This window comes from Somniosus microcephalus, chromosome 3 (genome assembly GCF_052327205.1).
Source record: "Somniosus microcephalus isolate GS21.2 chromosome 3, FLI_Smic_1.0, whole genome shotgun sequence".
In the NCBI taxonomy this organism is placed as follows: domain Eukaryota; kingdom Metazoa; phylum Chordata; class Chondrichthyes; order Squaliformes; family Somniosidae; genus Somniosus; species Somniosus microcephalus.
In genome coordinates this window covers 155,554,281-155,572,923 of record NC_140989.1, presented here as the reverse complement: position 1 = coordinate 155,572,923, position 18,643 = coordinate 155,554,281, and the positions used below count along the sequence as shown (strand labels likewise).

The 18,643-nt window shown below is 42.9% G+C and overlaps 1 protein-coding gene across 3 annotated transcripts in view; it reads left to right on the top strand.

Annotated features, from left to right (window-relative positions):
- The window catches only part of kiz (kizuna centrosomal protein), a 433,449-nt gene that overhangs the window by 402,838 nt on the left and 11,968 nt on the right, over positions 1 to 18,643 (top strand). The window contains exons 13-14 of one of the 3 annotated variants that reach the window (XR_015077557.1): positions 10,483 to 10,526; positions 13,172 to 13,274. The exons of 1 other annotated variant lie outside the window; for it this stretch is intronic. Coding sequence is in view for 1 of the 2 variants with exons in the window: in XM_085981765.1 (XP_085837891.1) it covers positions 10,483 to 10,526 (44 nt within the window). In the remaining variant the exon portion in view is untranslated. The remainder of the gene's footprint in view (positions 1 to 10,482; positions 10,527 to 13,171; positions 13,275 to 18,643) is intronic. One more of the 3 variants, XM_085981765.1, reaches the window with a different exon arrangement.

Genomic DNA, 18,643 nt, shown 5'->3' with positions numbered 1-18,643 from the left:
TTTATATGTATCTGCAGGTGACAAATTTTGATGTTTCTGTGAAGCCTCATCTGATTGGAGAATTGACAGATGGCTTCTGCAATCTCACTTGCAGCTGCCATCTGTTTTCTCCTAAGGAGAGTCATTGGTGAGCCTGGGTGCAAGCGCTCACCTTTGGACAGTGATTGTCAGTGCTTGACAGCACCACAATGCTGTCAAACACTGACAATTCATCTGTCAAAAAAATTATGGTGCCTATCACTTTAACAAAACTGGCAGATGAAGCGTCATGCACTGATGTCATCTGACATCAACTTTCCCTTAATTGGCTGGCAAGCCCGCAGGGCGGGCTTAACAAGGCCAATCAGAGGAAAATAGTGTTTGTTCGTCAGACGTCGCTGGGGGCGGGACTAGAACCCGGAAACCAGCAGTCCCGCCCCCAACGCGCCTCCTCAGGTAAGATCCTGGCCAACGTTTCAGAACTCGCATATCTGATGAAAGGTCATCGATCTGAAACGTTAACCCTATCTTCCTCTCCACAAATGCTGCCTGACCTGCTGAGTGTTTCCAATGTTTTCTGTTTTTATTTCAGATTTCCACAACCGACGTATTTTGCTTTTGTGAAAGGAGTTTGATTGCCAATCAATGTTGTAATTTACATTGATTTATTCTGGTTGAATGTTGAAATGATTTCCAGCTACTGACCTTCCCTTTCTTCCTCCTAGTTTAGAAAACTTGTCTAGAATGCATAAACCAGAAGAGATTGTGCAGTGCCCAGAACTGAGAGGGTAGGGAATGACCAGGAGAGAGACTATGAGGAGGATTGAACTTAAATTACTTAATGCCATAGATAGAGTCATAATGGCACAGAAGGAGGCCATTTGGCAAGATATGCAAGAGTTTTCTTGCAATCCTAACGTCTATTGGTGAATTGTCAGATTAAGTGATAAATAGGCTTTCCATTTGCCCTTTTACACATCCTTTTATAAAACATCATAGTTGACGGATTTGGTGTACAACTAATTTTAAATCTTGGCAGAGGATTTTTTGTAGTAACTTTCAAACTCAGGAGCTACTTGTTAAATATGATTTGTCATCCAACAATCTTGTTATGCTTCATTTTTTGTCTTTATCAAATGCAGTCTTATTCTTAAATCAGAGAAGAAAAGTATCAATGAGTACTCTTTAATTTGGAATTCTCTACAATTCAATTTAAATAATAGAATAGGAGATTCAATTCAAGATTCAGTCAAAAGTGTTTTTAATTGAGAATGTAATTGAAGTGCACATTGTGTAAAGGTGTAATTTTTGCAATTAGGGTATTGACTGACTGCAGGGACATTTCGTAGAACAATTTAAATTCTGAAAATGTTAAATGATTTTTGTAATTTTTAATTTTTTTGAATATTAAGGGTAGTTTGGAAAACTGCAGGCTTTTATAATCACAATTATTCATTGCTATTGCTCACATTCAAGCAATTGCTCACATTCAAGCATTCAAGCATTAAAAGCATAAGCAATGTTCAAGGAACATAATGAATTTTGGATTACCTGTTTAATATAATCAATTAATTCATATAAACTGCTGAATTACTTTAAATTGTATGGGGTAATTGGCACACTATAAAAAATCCTTGCACTTTAAGTACTGATTACTAAGATTGCTAAGTAGTAATTACCATAAACATAAAAACAAATGGTTTCCTTGCATCTCTTATGATTAATTGAATACATACAACTGATGTGTATATCAAATTATTTATTTTTATATTAATAAAATTATATATATTTTCTGCAACATTTGTACAGTTTTGTCACATTACTTGCTGACAAGTACACTGGGAGCTCATGCTTGATTGCTCATTTGCTAAGGACAATTGCTTTTAAGAATTGAGACAATTTAGTTTGCCATTCATAATATCACTTGAGCCTAACAGCATGAAGCCACATAAAGGGGGAGATCTGTGCAATGTGTCTCTTAACTACCAATAATCCACATCCCCTATGTGAGCAGAACTGTGGCAGATGACATTTAGTATAAGCAACTAAGTGCAAGGTCTTACACATTGGAAGAAAAATGGGAACAAATTTACTGGATCAATGGTGTTGAACTAGCTGGAGGGAGGCTGAAAGACATCTGGGAGAAGTAGTAAACTCAGCACTAACAATATTCAGACATTGCAGAGCAGAAATCAACAAAGCGAGCAGAAATCAACAAAGCAAACAGTATGCTGAGCCAAATCGGCATTAAAAATAAATCAAAAGCAATCTCATTCCAAGCTTCTTAATACTGCTCTTGAGTCAGTTTAAAGGAGGTACATAGGAGGAGCCCAGGCTGACTTGCTCATCAATGTTTCCTATCTCCTCTCTAAGTGAAGCTACCCCTTACCAACAGTTGCCTGAACAGCATGTTAAAATTTGGAATTCAACGTTTTGGGAAAAGAGTGCATGAACCTTTGCCACAGACTTTGTGGCATAGCACATTGAAGCACTAATGCATAGCATCACCATGTATTCTCCTAATTTGCCACAGTTATTGACAGTTAGACATTGAACAGATTGTTCATGCCAAAATCAAGTAATAGTCTAAGTGCAATAAGTATTATTTCTGGTGAGATAAGCTTCCCCAAGTGACTTAGTTTACAAACTTGAAGCATTGAAATGTAAATTCACCCAGTAATTAGACAGGTACAATCAGTCAATCACGTCTAGTACAGAAATAGGTCTATTAAGTTCAGTAAAGTATTATGGGCATGCACAGGAAAGCTGTGTTGTAAATATAGGGCCCAGATTTTGCGTTGAGAATAACGGTGAGGCTAACAGTGCTCACCGTAATTATGGAGTAAATCGGAAAGTAATCTAAGGAGTCCGCACATGCGCAGTTAAATGTGGAAATCCGGAAGTTACTGTACAAGTTACCCTGCTCCTCCACATGCTGCGCTTTAACAGTACCTCACTGATAGACTCAGCATTGACATCAATGTCAGGGCGTGAAATTGTGGTACTTACCCACTAGTTACCCACTAAACACAGCAGAAAAGGTAGGGCTGGTGCATTCAGGTGTACGTGAATTTTTAATGGTGTGGTAAGTCATAATTACTGCCAAACAACATCTCTGGCACTGAAAATTTAAATTTACAAGAGTGGAGTCTCATTCCTTCAAAGTTTAGTGTTGGAGATTTTTTTTTAATTAATTTTTTTAAACATTTTCTTTCTGTCTTTTTTATCTCGCTCTTTTAATCCCATTTTTCTTTCCCTCTCTTTATTTTTCTTTCTGTACATGATTTAAATCTAATTTAGACTTCCTGGTTTAGACTCTGCAGCTGCGATTCTCCTGACCTTGTTGGTCAGTGGCGGGTCCCAATCCCGCTGCTGGCTCCATCCCACTCTGTAAAATGAATTTCCCTTGATGGGGCTTGTTAAGCCCGCCCAGTGCATTTCCCAGCCAATTAGAGTAAGCGGGTCTGGTGACGTCATTTGATGACGCGTCATCAGCGGGTTTCCTTAAAGGGACCATGTCCAAATCAACTTTGACATTTGTGCTGTCAGTGGTCTACAGCATTGAGGTGCTGTAAACACTGACAATCACTGCACAGAGGTGCACGGCTGCACCCAGGTTCTCCCAACACTCCCTCCATATGCTTATGGAGGGAGTCACAGCACACAGGGAGCTCCTCTTCACTTCCCATGGGCAGAAGAGACCTCCCCAGGACACCAACGCAGCCTGGTTGCACATTACAGCGGAGGGCACAAACAGGGATGTGGTCAGGAGGACCTGGGTGCAGTGGCACAAACCTTTCAATGATCTCAGTAGATCACAAAATGTTAGTACAAAGTCACACTCAACCTCATCACTCTGCCTTCCCTACACTACTCCTGCACATCCTTACTCATACCAACTTACCTTGCACCTCCACCCATCCCTCTCTATCTATCTACATTATCACATCTCCATCTCACTAGATACCCCTCACACTCACCCTCATCCTAGTGCAATCATACCAACTAACAACACACAAGGGTAGGCATTTGAGTGTTTTAGCCAATGTTCAAGTAAAGTTTCTGTTAATGTGGTGTCAAACATTGAAACCTTTATTTTCAACACTTTGCATTCTTGGACAGATTTGTGTGCACCTTTGGAAGTGGCTTAGTGAGTTGCAGTGAATGGTGAGACATAACGGTACTCCCCGCAATGGTGATGAGTGTGAAAGGAATGCTTGGGCATTGTAGGAATGCTTTATGGTGTTGGTGTGGGGTGGTGCCAACCTGGAGCATCATGTGGCAGCCAGGGTGTACAGCGTCAAGTGAAGTAATTCTGGCCATGGTGAAGCCTTCCCTGGCCTCCCGGGCAGCAATGTGCTTGGGTGCTGATGCCCATTGTCCTGTGCAGCATCAGTTGATTGCGGAGAAGGTTGGTGTTGTTGTTGGTGCTGCTGGTGTTGCTGGTGTTGGGGCGGATTGTGGTGGGATTCTGAGGAAAAGGTGAGAGAGTATAAAGGGCACCCATGCTGATGGAATAGATGGCAGGTGAAGTAGAGATGACCGAAGCGATCTGTCAATGGTGAAAAAGGTAATGAGGTCAGACTGGATGGAGACTTGTGTAAAGACTTGCAGCATGGTGAACCTGTTGTGGAAATGATTCAATGGCCATTGAACTACCACCTCAGCTTGACAGACGTGGTCCACGACCAGTTTGGCATAAAAATAAAACAAAAAAGGTGACTCAAACGTGGCTAACAAGGGAAATTAGGGATAGTATAAGATCCAAGGAGAGGACATATAAATTGGCCAGAAAAAGCAGTAAACCTGAGGATTGGGAACAGTTTAGGATTCAACAAAGGAGGACAAAGGGATTAATTAAGAAAGGGAAAATAAAATATGAGAGTAAGCTTGCAGGGAACATAGAAACTGACTGTAAAAGCTTTTATAGATATGTGAAGAGAAAAAGATTGCTGAAGTCAAGCGTAGGTCCCTTGCAGTTAGAATCAGGGGAATTTATAATGGGGAACAAAGAAATGGCAGACCAATTAAATACATACTTTGGTTCTGTCTTCACAAAGGAGGACACAAATAACCTCCCAGAGATGTCAGGGAACATAGGGTCCAATGAGAGGGAGGAACTGAAAGAAATCAGTATTTGTAGGGAAATGGTGTTAGGGAAATTGACGGGATTGAAGGCCGATAAATCCCCAGGGCCTGATAATCTACATCCTAGGGTACTTAAGGAAGTGGCCCTAGAAATAGTAGATGCATTGCTGATCATCTTCCAACATTTGATGGAATCTGGAACAGTACCCATGGATTGGAGGGTAGCTAATGTTACCCCACTATTCAAAAAAGGTGGTAGAGAGAAAACGGGGAATTACAGGTGGGAGGCCTGACATCGGTAGTGGGGAAAATGCTGGAGTCCATTATAAAAGATGTAATAGCAGAGCACTTGAAAAACAGTGACAGGATCGGACAAAGTCAACATGGATTTACAAAAGGTAAATCGTGCTTGACTAATCTACTGGAATTTTTTGAGGATGTAACTGGTAAAATAGATAAGGGAGAACCAGTGGATGTGGTGTATTTGGACTTTCAAAAGGCTTTCGATAAGGTCCCGCATAAGAGATTAGCGTGTAAAATTAAGGCACATGGGATTGGGGGCAAGGTATTGACTTGGATAGAGAACTGGTTGGCAAACAGAAAGCAAAGAGTTGGAATAAACGGGTCTTTTTCCGAGTGGCAGGCAGTGACTAGTGGGGTATCGCACGGATTGGTCCTTGGACCCCAGCTATTCACAATATATATTAATGATCTAGACAAGGGAACTAGATGAAATATCTCCAAGTTTGCAGATGACACAAAGCTGGGTGGGCGTGTGTGCTGTGAGGAGGACGCCGAGAAACTCCAGGATGATTTGGACAGGTTGGGTGATTGGGCAGAAGCATGGCAGATGCAATATAACGTGGATAAATGTGAGGTTGTCCACTTTGGTGTCAAAAACAGGAAGGCAGATTATTATCTGAATGGCAATAGATTGGGAGAAGGGGAAGTGCATCGAGACCTGGGTGTCCTTGTGCACCAGTCGCTGAAGGTAAGCTTGCAGGTGCAGCAGGCGGTTAAGGCGGCAAATGGTATGTTGGCCTTCGTAGCGAGAGGGTCTGAGTACAGGAACAAGGATGTCTTGCTACAGTTGTACAGGGCCTTGCTGATACCTGGGATGGCAGGAATGACGTATGAGGAGAGATTGGGACGATTGGACTTGTAATCGCTGGAGTTTAGAAGAATGAGAGGGGATCTCATTGAAACGTATAAAATTCTGACAGGACTGGACAGACTAGATGCAGGAAGGATGTTCCCGATGGTCGGGGAGTCCAGAACTAGGGGTCACAGTCTAAGGATAAGGGGTAGGCCATTTAGGACAGAAATGAGGAGGAATTTCTTCACCCAGAGAGTGGTGAACCTGTGGAATTCTCTACCACAGAAGGCAGTAGAGGCCAATTAATTAAATATATTCAAGAAGGAGTTGGATATATTTCTTAAGGCTAAAAGGATCAAGGGATATGGGGAGAAAGCAGGGACAGGGTACTGAATTTGGATGATCAGCCATGATCGCATTGAATGGCGGAGCAGGCTTGAGGGGCCGAATGGCCTACTCCTGCTCCTATCTTCTATGGACCACATGGGTGAGCTGTCAAATGCAAAAGGTAAGCTGAAAATCATTCTGAAGTGGCTCTAAACAAGCCACTAATTACCTGAATTGGGACCCCCGCTGCTGCGTGTCTTGTCTGCTCAGCGCTGACAGTCCCGACATTGGGAAAAGCGCATGGCAGCGGGGTCTCGATCCGCTGTGTAAAGAAAACACTTTCCCACCCGACCTGCCACCAATCGTGCCCGCTGACCCCCCTCAAAATTCCGGCCTGCGTGTCTCAGTGAGGATTCTTCAATCTGATTGGTTGAAGAGCCAGCTGTTGCTTGACCTGCTCTCGCACGTCACAGATCCCCTGTAGAGGGCGCCGTGCTGGATGAGACACCCAATTACAGCATGTTGCCGCTCAAAAGCCCACGAAAAGCCTTTGGGCAGTTGTCAGCATAGTGAACGGCGAGCACCATTCCTTCACTGCTGACTGCAAAATCCGGGCCAATGTATTTATTTGTCAGGAGGAACAATAACCAATTAAATGATTTTATGTCAAACAGTAATTAAATTTGCTAATACTGCTAGGAACATTACCAACAGATTTATGATGTGGATCTCTGCACTCCTCCAATTCTGACCTCTTGCGCATCCCCAAATTTAATTGCCTTCAGCTGCCTCGACCCTTAGCTCTGGAATTCCCTCCCAAAACCGCTCTCCCTCTCTACCACTCTCTCCTCCTTTAAGACACTCTTGAAAACCTACCTCTACGACCAAGCTTTTAATCCTAACCTGTACTAATATCTCCTTTTGTGACTCGGTGTCAAATAATGTTCCTGTGAAGCACCTTGGGATGTTTTATTACTTAAAGCTATATAAATGCAAGTTGTTGTTGTTGCTATCCTGAAAGAAGTCATCAAAGTCCTGGTCTGCTACTGATTTTAGACAAAAGGGTGTAAAGGAGGGGGTTGATAATTTCTTACTGTCGCAACGCTATTAGAAATGTTGAAAATAATCAGTCAGCCATTGCTGTTTTCTGCCTTTCTGATACCTGAACCAGGTATATGATGTAAAAATATGCTGTCTAATACAGTTTCCTCACATTTGGCACTTCTGCAGCACCTAAACAATGCAGCTGCAGCACACAAAAGATCAAAACACTTCCGATTTATTTGACAAACTCAGAAGGCTAGCGATGCTGTAGACAGACAATTGGTCATTCGTCAGTAGTGCTGAATCCAGCCTGCATATGCATCATGCAAGATCAAAGCTTGTTCAGGGACACACATTTACATAGTTATATCGCTGATACTATGGGAACCCAGCAGCCTTATCCTGAGAACACTTGTGCAGAATGGGAGTCTTGTGAATTACTCGAAGTCAGTTGTGTTTCATGGCTTTATGTCTGTGTGTAAAGCTTCTTCAAAATACTACTTTCTAATCAAGGAAAATAGCATTTAAGAAAATGCTTTTAATCTCCCACCCCCATTTAAACCCGAGAATTATGTCACTGGCTGTCATTGTCTGGCAGCTTCTCAAATGAAGCAATTCAAAATGGTTCAACCAATTTTAACTTAATTTCATAAATAGTATAAAATAAGCACAACTGCGTACTGTACATACATGCCAAAAGAAACATGAGCTTTCTGCCTCAAGAACATAAAAACATTTGATTACATTTTTAAAAAGCTTTACAAAACATGTCCTCTTGGCAGTTTCTTTGGAAAATGTTTGTGATGGTGTAATTTTGCTGCTTGAAATTCTATCTCTGTACTTAAAGGATTAATCAGCCCTGTTGAACTGTAAGGTACACTCAAACATCCACCTTATGTCAATGATGATACCTGTTTATAAATGAAAGTTACTATATTCCTATTATACGAGAAATGATCAGCAACCCAAATTTGTATTCACTGCAAGTCTAATGTAGATGTATATATTCTTTGAGATTTTATCACAAAAAAATTCATATCTAAAGTCATTTTTAAACACATTTTCATTTTGTTTAAGATAATGATATTTTTACTTATATTTAACAATTATTGCTTACTTTACTTAGAAATTAAATCAGCAGTAGCAACCACTAAGAATACAGGATTGGCTGACCCATGTACAGTTTTCAGAATTAAACTGTAAGCTCCCTAATGACCCAGTTGTTAAGTGCATGTTTTGGTGTGGTACTGAACCATTCAGACCATGGAGGCTCCAAGCTCAATGCTTGGTCCGGCTTGAGTTAGCTGATCCCAACAGGGACAACAGTTGCGCACTACAATTAGCCTGTGTGTATGGTTAGCGGATGAGGACAGGATTGGATTTGGTTGCAGTGGCCCATAATTGAATAACCTTCTGATGCTCACTGTCCAGGCTAACGTGACGAATGTAAATTTGGGTGAAGTACACACGCACACTGAACTATGCCTCAGTATGAATTAGTGCTTTGAGAAGAGGGAAAAAATAAAACAGTCCTTTGAAGCATTTAGATTTCTATGGAGTGATATTTTTGAAGAACTTTTTTCTGCTAATTTCCCATACTTACAATTATGAAGGATATTAGTGCTTGGGAATGGAACATTTCTTCACGTTGTGTCTAGTGCCAGAGTCGAATAGTGCCAGGCCAACTGTGACATAAGTTAGGTGAAAGGGGTAAAACTGCTCTGTGCCAATAATATGCCTTCTAATAATAATGCAGTACCAACAATAATACTACCAGCCCCAAAAGAATAACTCCTCTGTGACAGTATGACATATTCCTTTCCCATACCAGCTCTTCCTTAGGCTTCTCTGAATGAGATTGACAATGTAATGCCAGTTAGTGCCGAATGATGGATAATTTTGTGCTATCGCTCACATTTACTAGGAACTGGGTTACAGCTGCCCCAATTTGGACCTGGAAAACTGTCATCCCATCAGTTTAGACTGGATTTAAACCCAGGACCTCCAGCTGAAAGGATAACATTCTAACCCAGTCCACCTTTCAAACAAATACACAAAACCTAGAACAAACTTGTATTTTAGGCCTTAGGAGTGAAAGTAGTAGCTCCAAGCTGAGCATTTGTTTGCCAATTCTGCTTAATGAATCAATGCTGCATCAATGTCTGCAAAACACCATGCACCAACATTAATACATGTATACACCCTTACTGTGTGAGTGGATTTAAGATAGACATGTTGGGGTCGAATTTCCGCTAGTAATATTCATGCAATCTGGGCGGAATTGGCCAAATTAGCTAACAAATTTACGGAATTTTAAACGTGAGTTACGCCCAAAATCACTTATGCTCGTGTTTTCCGCCATCTCTTATGCTGGTTCAAGATTCAATTCGCCCGAATCAGGTCCCACCCACAAAACTGGACACGTCCCTGGGCGAAATTGCCAGATTATGCTGCTTTGGGAAGGTTCTTCAAATTACGCTCATTTTCTTAGGCGCACAAGCACTAATAGGCATATTTGCAAAGTTTTTTCATATCAAAATATATATTTGATTTACTAAGAAACTGACTGGTGTACACCAATAAAACTGTTAAATGGCTCAGTAAAGTTTTTTTTAAGTCATTTTCAGTGATTTTAAATCCGGTTACTCACAGGTGGAGGACTGGACACCCTTATTAAAAATGTTTATTTTTGGTGATAAACCCAATTTTCAGCTGTATTAATAAAACTCCAGCTCTCAATTTACAGCCAGCGGTCCTATTGGCATCCAAAATTGCATTCTCCTCACCTCTCCTCATCTTGGTCTCTTATGTGGGATGCACCAGGAGCACCAGAAAAAATAAAAATATTAGGCAAGGTCAGCTCATTAGTATGCAGAGCGCCACTGTGTTGGTGAATACAGGTCTTGCTTTTAAAATGATTAAACACTGCCTTATTTTAATTTCAACAGGCACAGAAACAAAAGAGAGAGGATTAATCCTACAAAATCTAAAGGTAAGTTTGAGAATGGAAACAGGAAAGGCCAGGCAACACTTTCTGCTCAATCTCTCAGTGTAATGGACTTGTTTCAGAACCCAGTCAGACCAGTTTTATCTGTTTCTTTTTCCCAAATTCAGTCCTTGCTATATCAGGAATTGATCTAGTCCCTTTTGAATCCTTCAACCGAATCAATATTTGCTGCATAAGATGACAGTTTATTATTCCATAAATCGACTATCAGCGCAAAGATGTTATTCCTCAGGCTGAGTTTAGCTTATGGCTTGTTCATCTTACAAAAAACTTCCCAAGTTCCCCTATATTTTGTGTCTCTCCATATCAATTTTATTGATTCCTTATGTTAGTTATAAAATTTAGATTCTATTCCCCTTAATTTTTTTTCTAGTTTTCTTCTCTCTGAAGGTGCTGACTTGTGGGGTTGGTTTCACTGTCACTGGCTGCTCTCCAGTATCTTGTTCAAGTGGCAATTCTTCATGTGTGAGCCTAGACACTGAGTAATAGCAAGCTATTCAACCAATGGGGACATTAACTGAGACCACTCCTAACTTTATGCAACATCCATATACCTTTTAAACATCCTTCCCCCAAAACATGGTGCTAAATTCACCCTTTATTGTTTTTTGCTCTCCTAACCTGAGGAAGGATTTTTCTTCCCCTTTCCACAGCCTTGGCCCTAAATAAGAGCAAGGCACCCTAAGTGCGCTGCTCCTGTCGAGCCGCAGGATTGCCAGAATATCCTGCCTTGGGCCAGGGGGCACCCTGAATAGAGGCCCACCGCCTGGCAGAGCCGAGCACCAGAGAAAGGGTCAGGAAAAATAGGCACAACTGCAAGCCTCTTAAGCCCGCAACTGTGAGTGGGGCCAGGGACATCGGGATCTTCTGGCTGCTGATAGAGTGGCAGCCAGAATATCCCAGTTGGAACGATACATCCTGGGGTTTCTTGAAATGTAAATAACATTGCTACCCAAAGTCTTTAGCCTACCTCCGGGACCCACGTGGACTCTTTGGTTGGTGGGGGTCCGGGGCAGCACCATGTTAGTTGGGAGCCCAATAAATGGATGAACAGGAGAATGAGGGGAGGCCATGAATTCTTCAGCAATGGCTCAAGTTCTCGCCTTCTGATCAATCTGGTACTAATGCCAAGTCCTTTGCTATTCCAACTGACGTTTCTCGACTCATGATTGGCCTATTGGTATTGATAATCAGCCTGTTAGTTCAGCTAATCCCACAGACCTTTTTCTCACTTCCAATAGCAATGCCTGCACTGTATTTATCTTCACACCACTGGCATATTCTGACCAGTGTCTCACACCTGCAGAATACCCTGCAAGAAATCTCTGTAAAGTAGTCCACTGATCATTGACTGTGTAGTAATAATTTTATCCACTTATCCTTTCAAGGCAAAGCTTTGCCTGCCGGAAACAGATATTCTGTCCGACTGATTTCAGACCCAAATGGCGCTACACATTTTGTGTAACTGCAAAATCAAAACATGAACACAAACCATGGTATAACAGACCTATTTTATTGGCTTCATCCAGACCACTAAGAAATATTGAGATCCCAGAACAAATCCCTAGGACAGTTTGTTGTACACAGCTGTCTAATTAGAAGGACACCTTTGATTGCTCGTCCTTTTGTTTCCTGTTGTTTAGCTAGTGTATTATTCAAAATACAGCTAACCTTTTTATCCAAGAGCTTTCACTTTAGCCACAAATGTTTTGTGAGGCACCTTATTAAATGCCTAATGTCCATTACCCAGCATTTCTGTTACATCCTTAAAGAATTCCAATAAATTTGCGAGGCATCCCTATCTTTCATAAACCAGCAGTGGCTTAGAATTGTAAAATTTGTGATTGTTAAATGTTCCTGAATTGATACCTTTATAATAAACTCAGTGTTTTCTACTGTCAATATCGAGCAAACATGTCAGTAGTTCCCAGGATTATGTTTCTGATCTTTTTTAGAAAATCTGAATAACATTGAAAAATAGCTCTACCCCTGTAGAGTGTGAAAACTTTCAGCCACATTTCCCTCTGCAGAAACCCCATGTTTCTTTATGAACTCTTGGATGAATTTTATCTGATCCAATCACCTGAATATTGAAATACTCTAGTTTTTAAATAGCCATTCCATTACTGATCTAATTTTTGCTCCTCGCACTCTGATACATGTCCGATCTTTCTAACTACTGGGGAGAACATGCTATCATTTTTCTGCTGCAAAAAAGTCATTTAACATTTCCTTTTCCTTTCCAATACCTTACCTAGCTTATCTTTAAATAGCTCCAGTTTGCTTTTAATATATTGCCAACTACAAATATATCCATAATTCCATTCATTTCACCAATATGTCTTCCAGTTTATTTTCCTGATTGTTGTCCTTCATCCTGGATGAGTTGCACTTTTTTTTTTTTAAAAAGCATTTGTACAATGCATTCGTTTAAATCTAGTTACGAGGGGTGGGAGGAGGAACTGGGCACCATAGCGGATTAGAGTGCTGTTTTGCCACCTCTACGATTTGGTTTGACTCCAACACCAATAGATGGGATAAAAAAAAATCTCCCTTCCAACAATTCCTAAAGGAAATGAGTTTGGACCCAAAACCATCATTTGACACTAATCGGACAGTTTTACTCAAAGGGGCTGAAATGACACAGTGAATACTCATGTCTTAAGAGATGCTGTTATGAACAAGAGTTTATGCACGTTGTTGGCGCCATCTAGAGGAAAGTCTAACCTGCACGTGAGTACCATTACGCCTGACCAGTCAGGGAGTAGTTGAGACAGAGATGCACTTCCTCACAGCCTGTGGAAAATATCAGGGCATCAGAGAGAATTTCTACCAAAAATTCTCACAAATATGCCCTGAATTCAGAAATCTGACTGACAACCAAAAACTCCCATTCCTACTGGGGGAGGAGAGAAGCTGTGTAACACTGGCGGCACACTATGTTACAGCTTGCCATGAACAGAGGGACAACCAGTAAACTAAGACAAGAGTATATATAAACAAGGCGAATGTATATTTATAAACTCAGGGATATACCTGTTTATACACTGTATGAATGGAACCGCGTTTATGTGTTCAACCATAAATGTATTTTGATGCTTTGGCAACATAAGATGTACCTTATCATGCCAATAAAGCGATTTGTATTGTATTGTATTGTATTGAATGCTGAGACTAGATACTACCAGAAAATGAAAATCTCCGTCATCCTTAACTTTTACAAAATTTGAGAAGGCATATAGTTGGTCACAGCATTTGTATAAAGCATCAAAGCTACATGATTGAGTTTGGACATTTGCTAAATCATAGCATAGAATCATAGAATCGTTACAGCACGGAAGAAGGCCATTCGGCCCGTCGAGCCCGTGCCTGCTCTCTGCAAGAGTATTTCAGCTAGTCCCACTCCCCCGCCCTTTCCCCGTAGCCCTGCAAATTTCTTTCCTTCAGATACTTATCCAACCCCCTTTTGAAAGCTGTGATTGAATCTGCCTCCACCACCCTTTCAGGCAGTGCATTCCAGATCTGAACCATTCACAGTGTAAAAAAGTTTTTCTTACGTCACATTTGGTTCTTTTGCCAATCACCTTAAATTTATGTCCTCTGGTTCTCAACCCTTCTGCCAATCTGAACAGTTTCCCTCTATGTACTCTGTCCAGACCCCTCATGATTTTGAACACCTCTATCAAATCTCCTCTCAATCTTCTTCTGTCTATCAACGTAACTGAAGTCCCTCATTCCTGGAATCATTCTCGTAAATCTTTTCTGCACCTTCTCTAAGGCCTTCACATCTTTCCTAAAGTGTGGTGCCCAGAATTGGACACACTACTCCAGTTGGGGCTGAACCAGTGTTTTAGATAGGTTCATCATAATTTCCACACTTTTGTACTCTATACCTCTATTCATGAAGCCCAGGTTCCCGTAGGCCTTTTTAATTGCTTTCTCAACCTGCCCTGCCACCTTCAACGATTTGTGCACACATACCCCCAGGTCTCTCTGTTCGTGCACCCCCTTCAGGATTGTACCATTTAGTTTATATGTCCTCTCCTCATTCTTTCTACAAAAATGTATCACTTCACACTTTTCTGCGTTAAATTTCATCTGCCACGTGTCCGCCTGTTTCACCAGCCTGTCTGTGTCTTCCTGAAGTCTATCAATCTCCTTCTCACTGTTCACTATATTTTCAAGTTTTGTGTCATCTGCAAATTTTGAAATTGTGCCCTGTACAACCATGTCCAAGTCATTAATATATATCAAGAAAAGCAGTGGTCCTAGAACCAACCACTGGTGAGCACCACTGTATACCTTCCTCCAGTCCACAAAACAACCGTTCACCACTACTCTCTGTTTCCTATCACTTAGCCAATTCTGTATCCATGCTGCCACTGTCTCTTTTATTCTTTGGGCTTCAACTTTGCTGGCAAGCCTATTATGTGGCACTTTGTCGAACGCCTTTTCGAAATCCATGTACACCACGTCAATTGCATTACCCTCATCAACCCTCTCTATTACCTCATCAAAAAACTCAATCAAGTTAGTTAAACACAATTTGCCTTTAACAAATCCATGCTGGCTTTCCTTGATTAATCCACACTTTCCAAGGGACTGTTAATTTTATCCCTGATTACTGTTTCTAAAAACTTCCCCACTACCGAGGTCAAACTGACTGGCCTGTAGTTGCTGGGTTTAGCTTTACACCCTTTTTTGAACAAGCGTGTAACATTTGCAGTTCTCCAGTCCTCTGGCACCACCCACATATATTTTTTTTTTAATTTGTTTATGGGATCAGGGCGTCACTGGCAATGCCAGCATTTATTGCCCATCCCTAGTTGCCCTTGAGAAGGTGGTGGTGAGCCGCCTTCTTGAACCACTGCAGTCCGTGTGGTGATGGTACTCCCACAGTGCTGTTCGGGAGGGAGTTCCAGGATTTTGACCCAGTGACGATGAAGGATCGGCGATATACTTCTAAGTCAGGATGGTGTGTGACTTGGAGGGGAACTTGGAGGTGGTGGTGTTCCCATGCGCCTGCTGCCCTTGTCCTTCTAGGTGGAAGAGGTCGCGGGTTTGGGAGGTGCTGCCGAAGAAGCCTTGGCGAGTTGCTGCAGTGCATCTTGTAGATGGACACACTGCAGCTACGGTACGCCGGTGGTGGAGGGAGTGAATGTTTAAGGTGGTGGATGGGGTGCCAATCAAGCGGGCTGCTTTGTCCTGGATGCTGTCGAGCTTCTTGAGTGTTGGAGCTGCACTCATCCAGGCAAGTGGAGAGTATTCCATCACATTCCTTACTTGTGCCTTGTAGATGGTGGAAATGCTTTGGTGAGTCAGGAGGTGAGACACTCGCCGCAGAATACCTAGCCTCTGACCTGCTCTTGTTGCCACAGTATTTATTTTGCTGGTCCAGTTAAGTTTCTGGTTAATGGTGACCCCCAGGATGTTGATAGTGGCGGATTCAGCGATGGTAATGCCGTTGAATATCAAGGGGAGGTGGTTAGACTCTCGCTTATTGGAGATAGTCATTGCCTGGCACTTCTGTGGCGCAAATGTTACCTGCCACTTATCGGCCCAAGCCTGAACGTCGTCCAGGTCTTGTTGCATGCGGGCATGGACTGCTTCATTATCTGTGGAGTTGCGAATGGCGCTGAACACTGTGAAGTCATCAGCGAACATCCCCATTTCTGACCTTATGTTGGAGGGAAGGTCATTGATGAAGCAGCTGAAGATGGTTGAGCCTAGGACACTGTCCTATCTAAGGAGGATTGGAATATTTTGGCCAGTACCTCTGCGATTTCCTCCCTCAATTCCCTCAGCATCCTAGGATGCATCCCACCCGCTCCTGGTGACTTATCTACTTTAAGTACAGCCAGCCTTTCTAATACCTCCTCTTTATCAATTTTTATCCTATCAAGTATCTCCACTACCTCCTCCATTACTATGTATTTGGCAGCATCCTCTTCCTCGGTGAAGACAGATGCAAAGTACTCGTTTAGTACCTCAGCCATATCCTCTGCCTCCATGCATAGGTCTCCTTTTTGGTCCCTAATCGGCCCCACCCCTCCTCTTACTACCCTTTTACTATTTATATGCCTATAGAAGACTTTTGGATTACATTTTATGTTGGCTGCCATTTTATTCTCATACCCTCTCTTTGCCCCTCTTATTTTCATTTTCACTTCTCCTCTGACCTTTCTATATATAGCCTGATTCTCAGATGTATTTGCAACCTGACATCTGTCATACGCGCTCTTTTTCTGCTTCATCATATTCTCTGGGCTCGATTTTTTGCCAGGCCCGAGGAGGCGGGATTGGAGGCGTGTGAGGTGGTAAAATTGCAAAAAATGGCGGGCGGGCGGGCCTGATCCCGCCTCTGAGCAATTTTCCCAATTGCGTTTTTTCTGACCCCGTTTCCATCCCGCCTTCAAGAGGCGGGATAGGCCCTTAAGGTCCTTAACAACCACTTAATTGCCTTTATAATCCCATTTTGAGAGGCCATTCTGATTTTACCACTTTTCCCACGTCCTGCACATCTCCTCTGGAACATGCCAGTGAACCCTGGCGGCCTCACAAGTGGATTGCTTACTAACAGCTGCAGCTCCACCATTAAAAAGGAGTTTTCATCAATCATCATTTGCAGGTGGCAGAACTTTGTTGTCTCGGGTCTGGGGGACCTTTTAACAGGCATACCCATTGTTGTGGAAGTTTGGAGCCTGACACCCATCTCCAGTGTGAGCTCCTGGGAAACCCCTCTTGCCACCTTGACTGAGCGCTTCCTCAACTGAGGCATATACCTGAAGCATGGGAACCATTTATTTCCTTTCCTCCTGATCATCAGATTCGGACGAAGACCAGCCGTGGCAGCAGCAGAACGATGAACAACAGCACCACCAACAGCAGCAGCAACAACAGGAGCGCCAAGCTGCTGCTCACCCACCTGAAGCTGCACAGGCCAGAAGGCGCCAGCGCGTGACCACATTGCTGCCCGGGATGCAAGGGATGCACTCATCTTGGCCAGATTTGCTTAGCCTGCACAATCAAACACTTTTGCCTCGCACCTTCTTATCAGACCATCGACAATGGCCAAGAACCTGCGGATTCCTATCACTCTGACCACCATACTGACAATTGCAAGTCGCCCTAAGCCCTCAATGTGGAAGTCCCATTAGCGAAATGACACATGCCACAACTGCAACAGTTTGCCATCAGAATTTTTTATGACAATAAGCAGTTGATGGCTTTTCAAAATTAAACATAACATTACACCCAAGTGACTACCCTTGTGACTACTTGTGCATTATCTTCCTCTTGCGCGTGCTTCTACGTGGTGCTTCCCCTGTGGCTTCAACAGATGTGGAGGCCCCTTGCTCACTTTCTTGCTGCTCCTATCGCGACACCTTTGGCGGGCGTCTTCTGGGGTTGTGAACCTGTGAGGGCTCGGCAACAGTCTGCTGCTTCTGCGGCTGTGCAGAGGTTGAGACGCCAATCTCAGTTGGGTGGGGACTCTGGTGGGGCTCTGACCGAGGGCTCTGCAGTGGCATGGTCATGTGAGCGCTTGGAGAGGACCCCCCACTTCCTTTTTGTATGCCACCAACATCCCTCTCATGGGTCAGCCCCACTTCAGAGCTAGCAAGTGGCTGGACAGCACCTTGCTGCACTGCAGTGGGGCCATGAGGACCCGTTTCTGCACTGGAAGTCCTACTCCAGAGGACTTGCATGAAGGTCTGGTTTGTTTGCTCAATAACTGACCATTGCTCCTCAAGAGATGTCAGTCTATTCTGAACAATTATCATGTTTTCCATACCCTGGCGACTAAGCTCCTCCATGAATGTAGCCATCCTCTCCTCTACCGTAGCCAGCCTCTCCTCTACAGTAGCCAGCCTTACCATGGAGGTAGCCATCCTTTCCAAGGAGGTTGCCATCCTTTCCATGGTGATGTGTTCATGCGCCAACGCCTCCACAAAGGCTCTGCTCATGTTAGCGATGGACTCCTCCATTCACTCCACACTCACAGCGACCCTTGAGACAAAACCTGCCAGAGACTCCTGCACCTGTTCCTGGAGTTCCAGCATCGCTCTCCTTCTAGGTGGACCCGGAGGCACAGGATCGACATG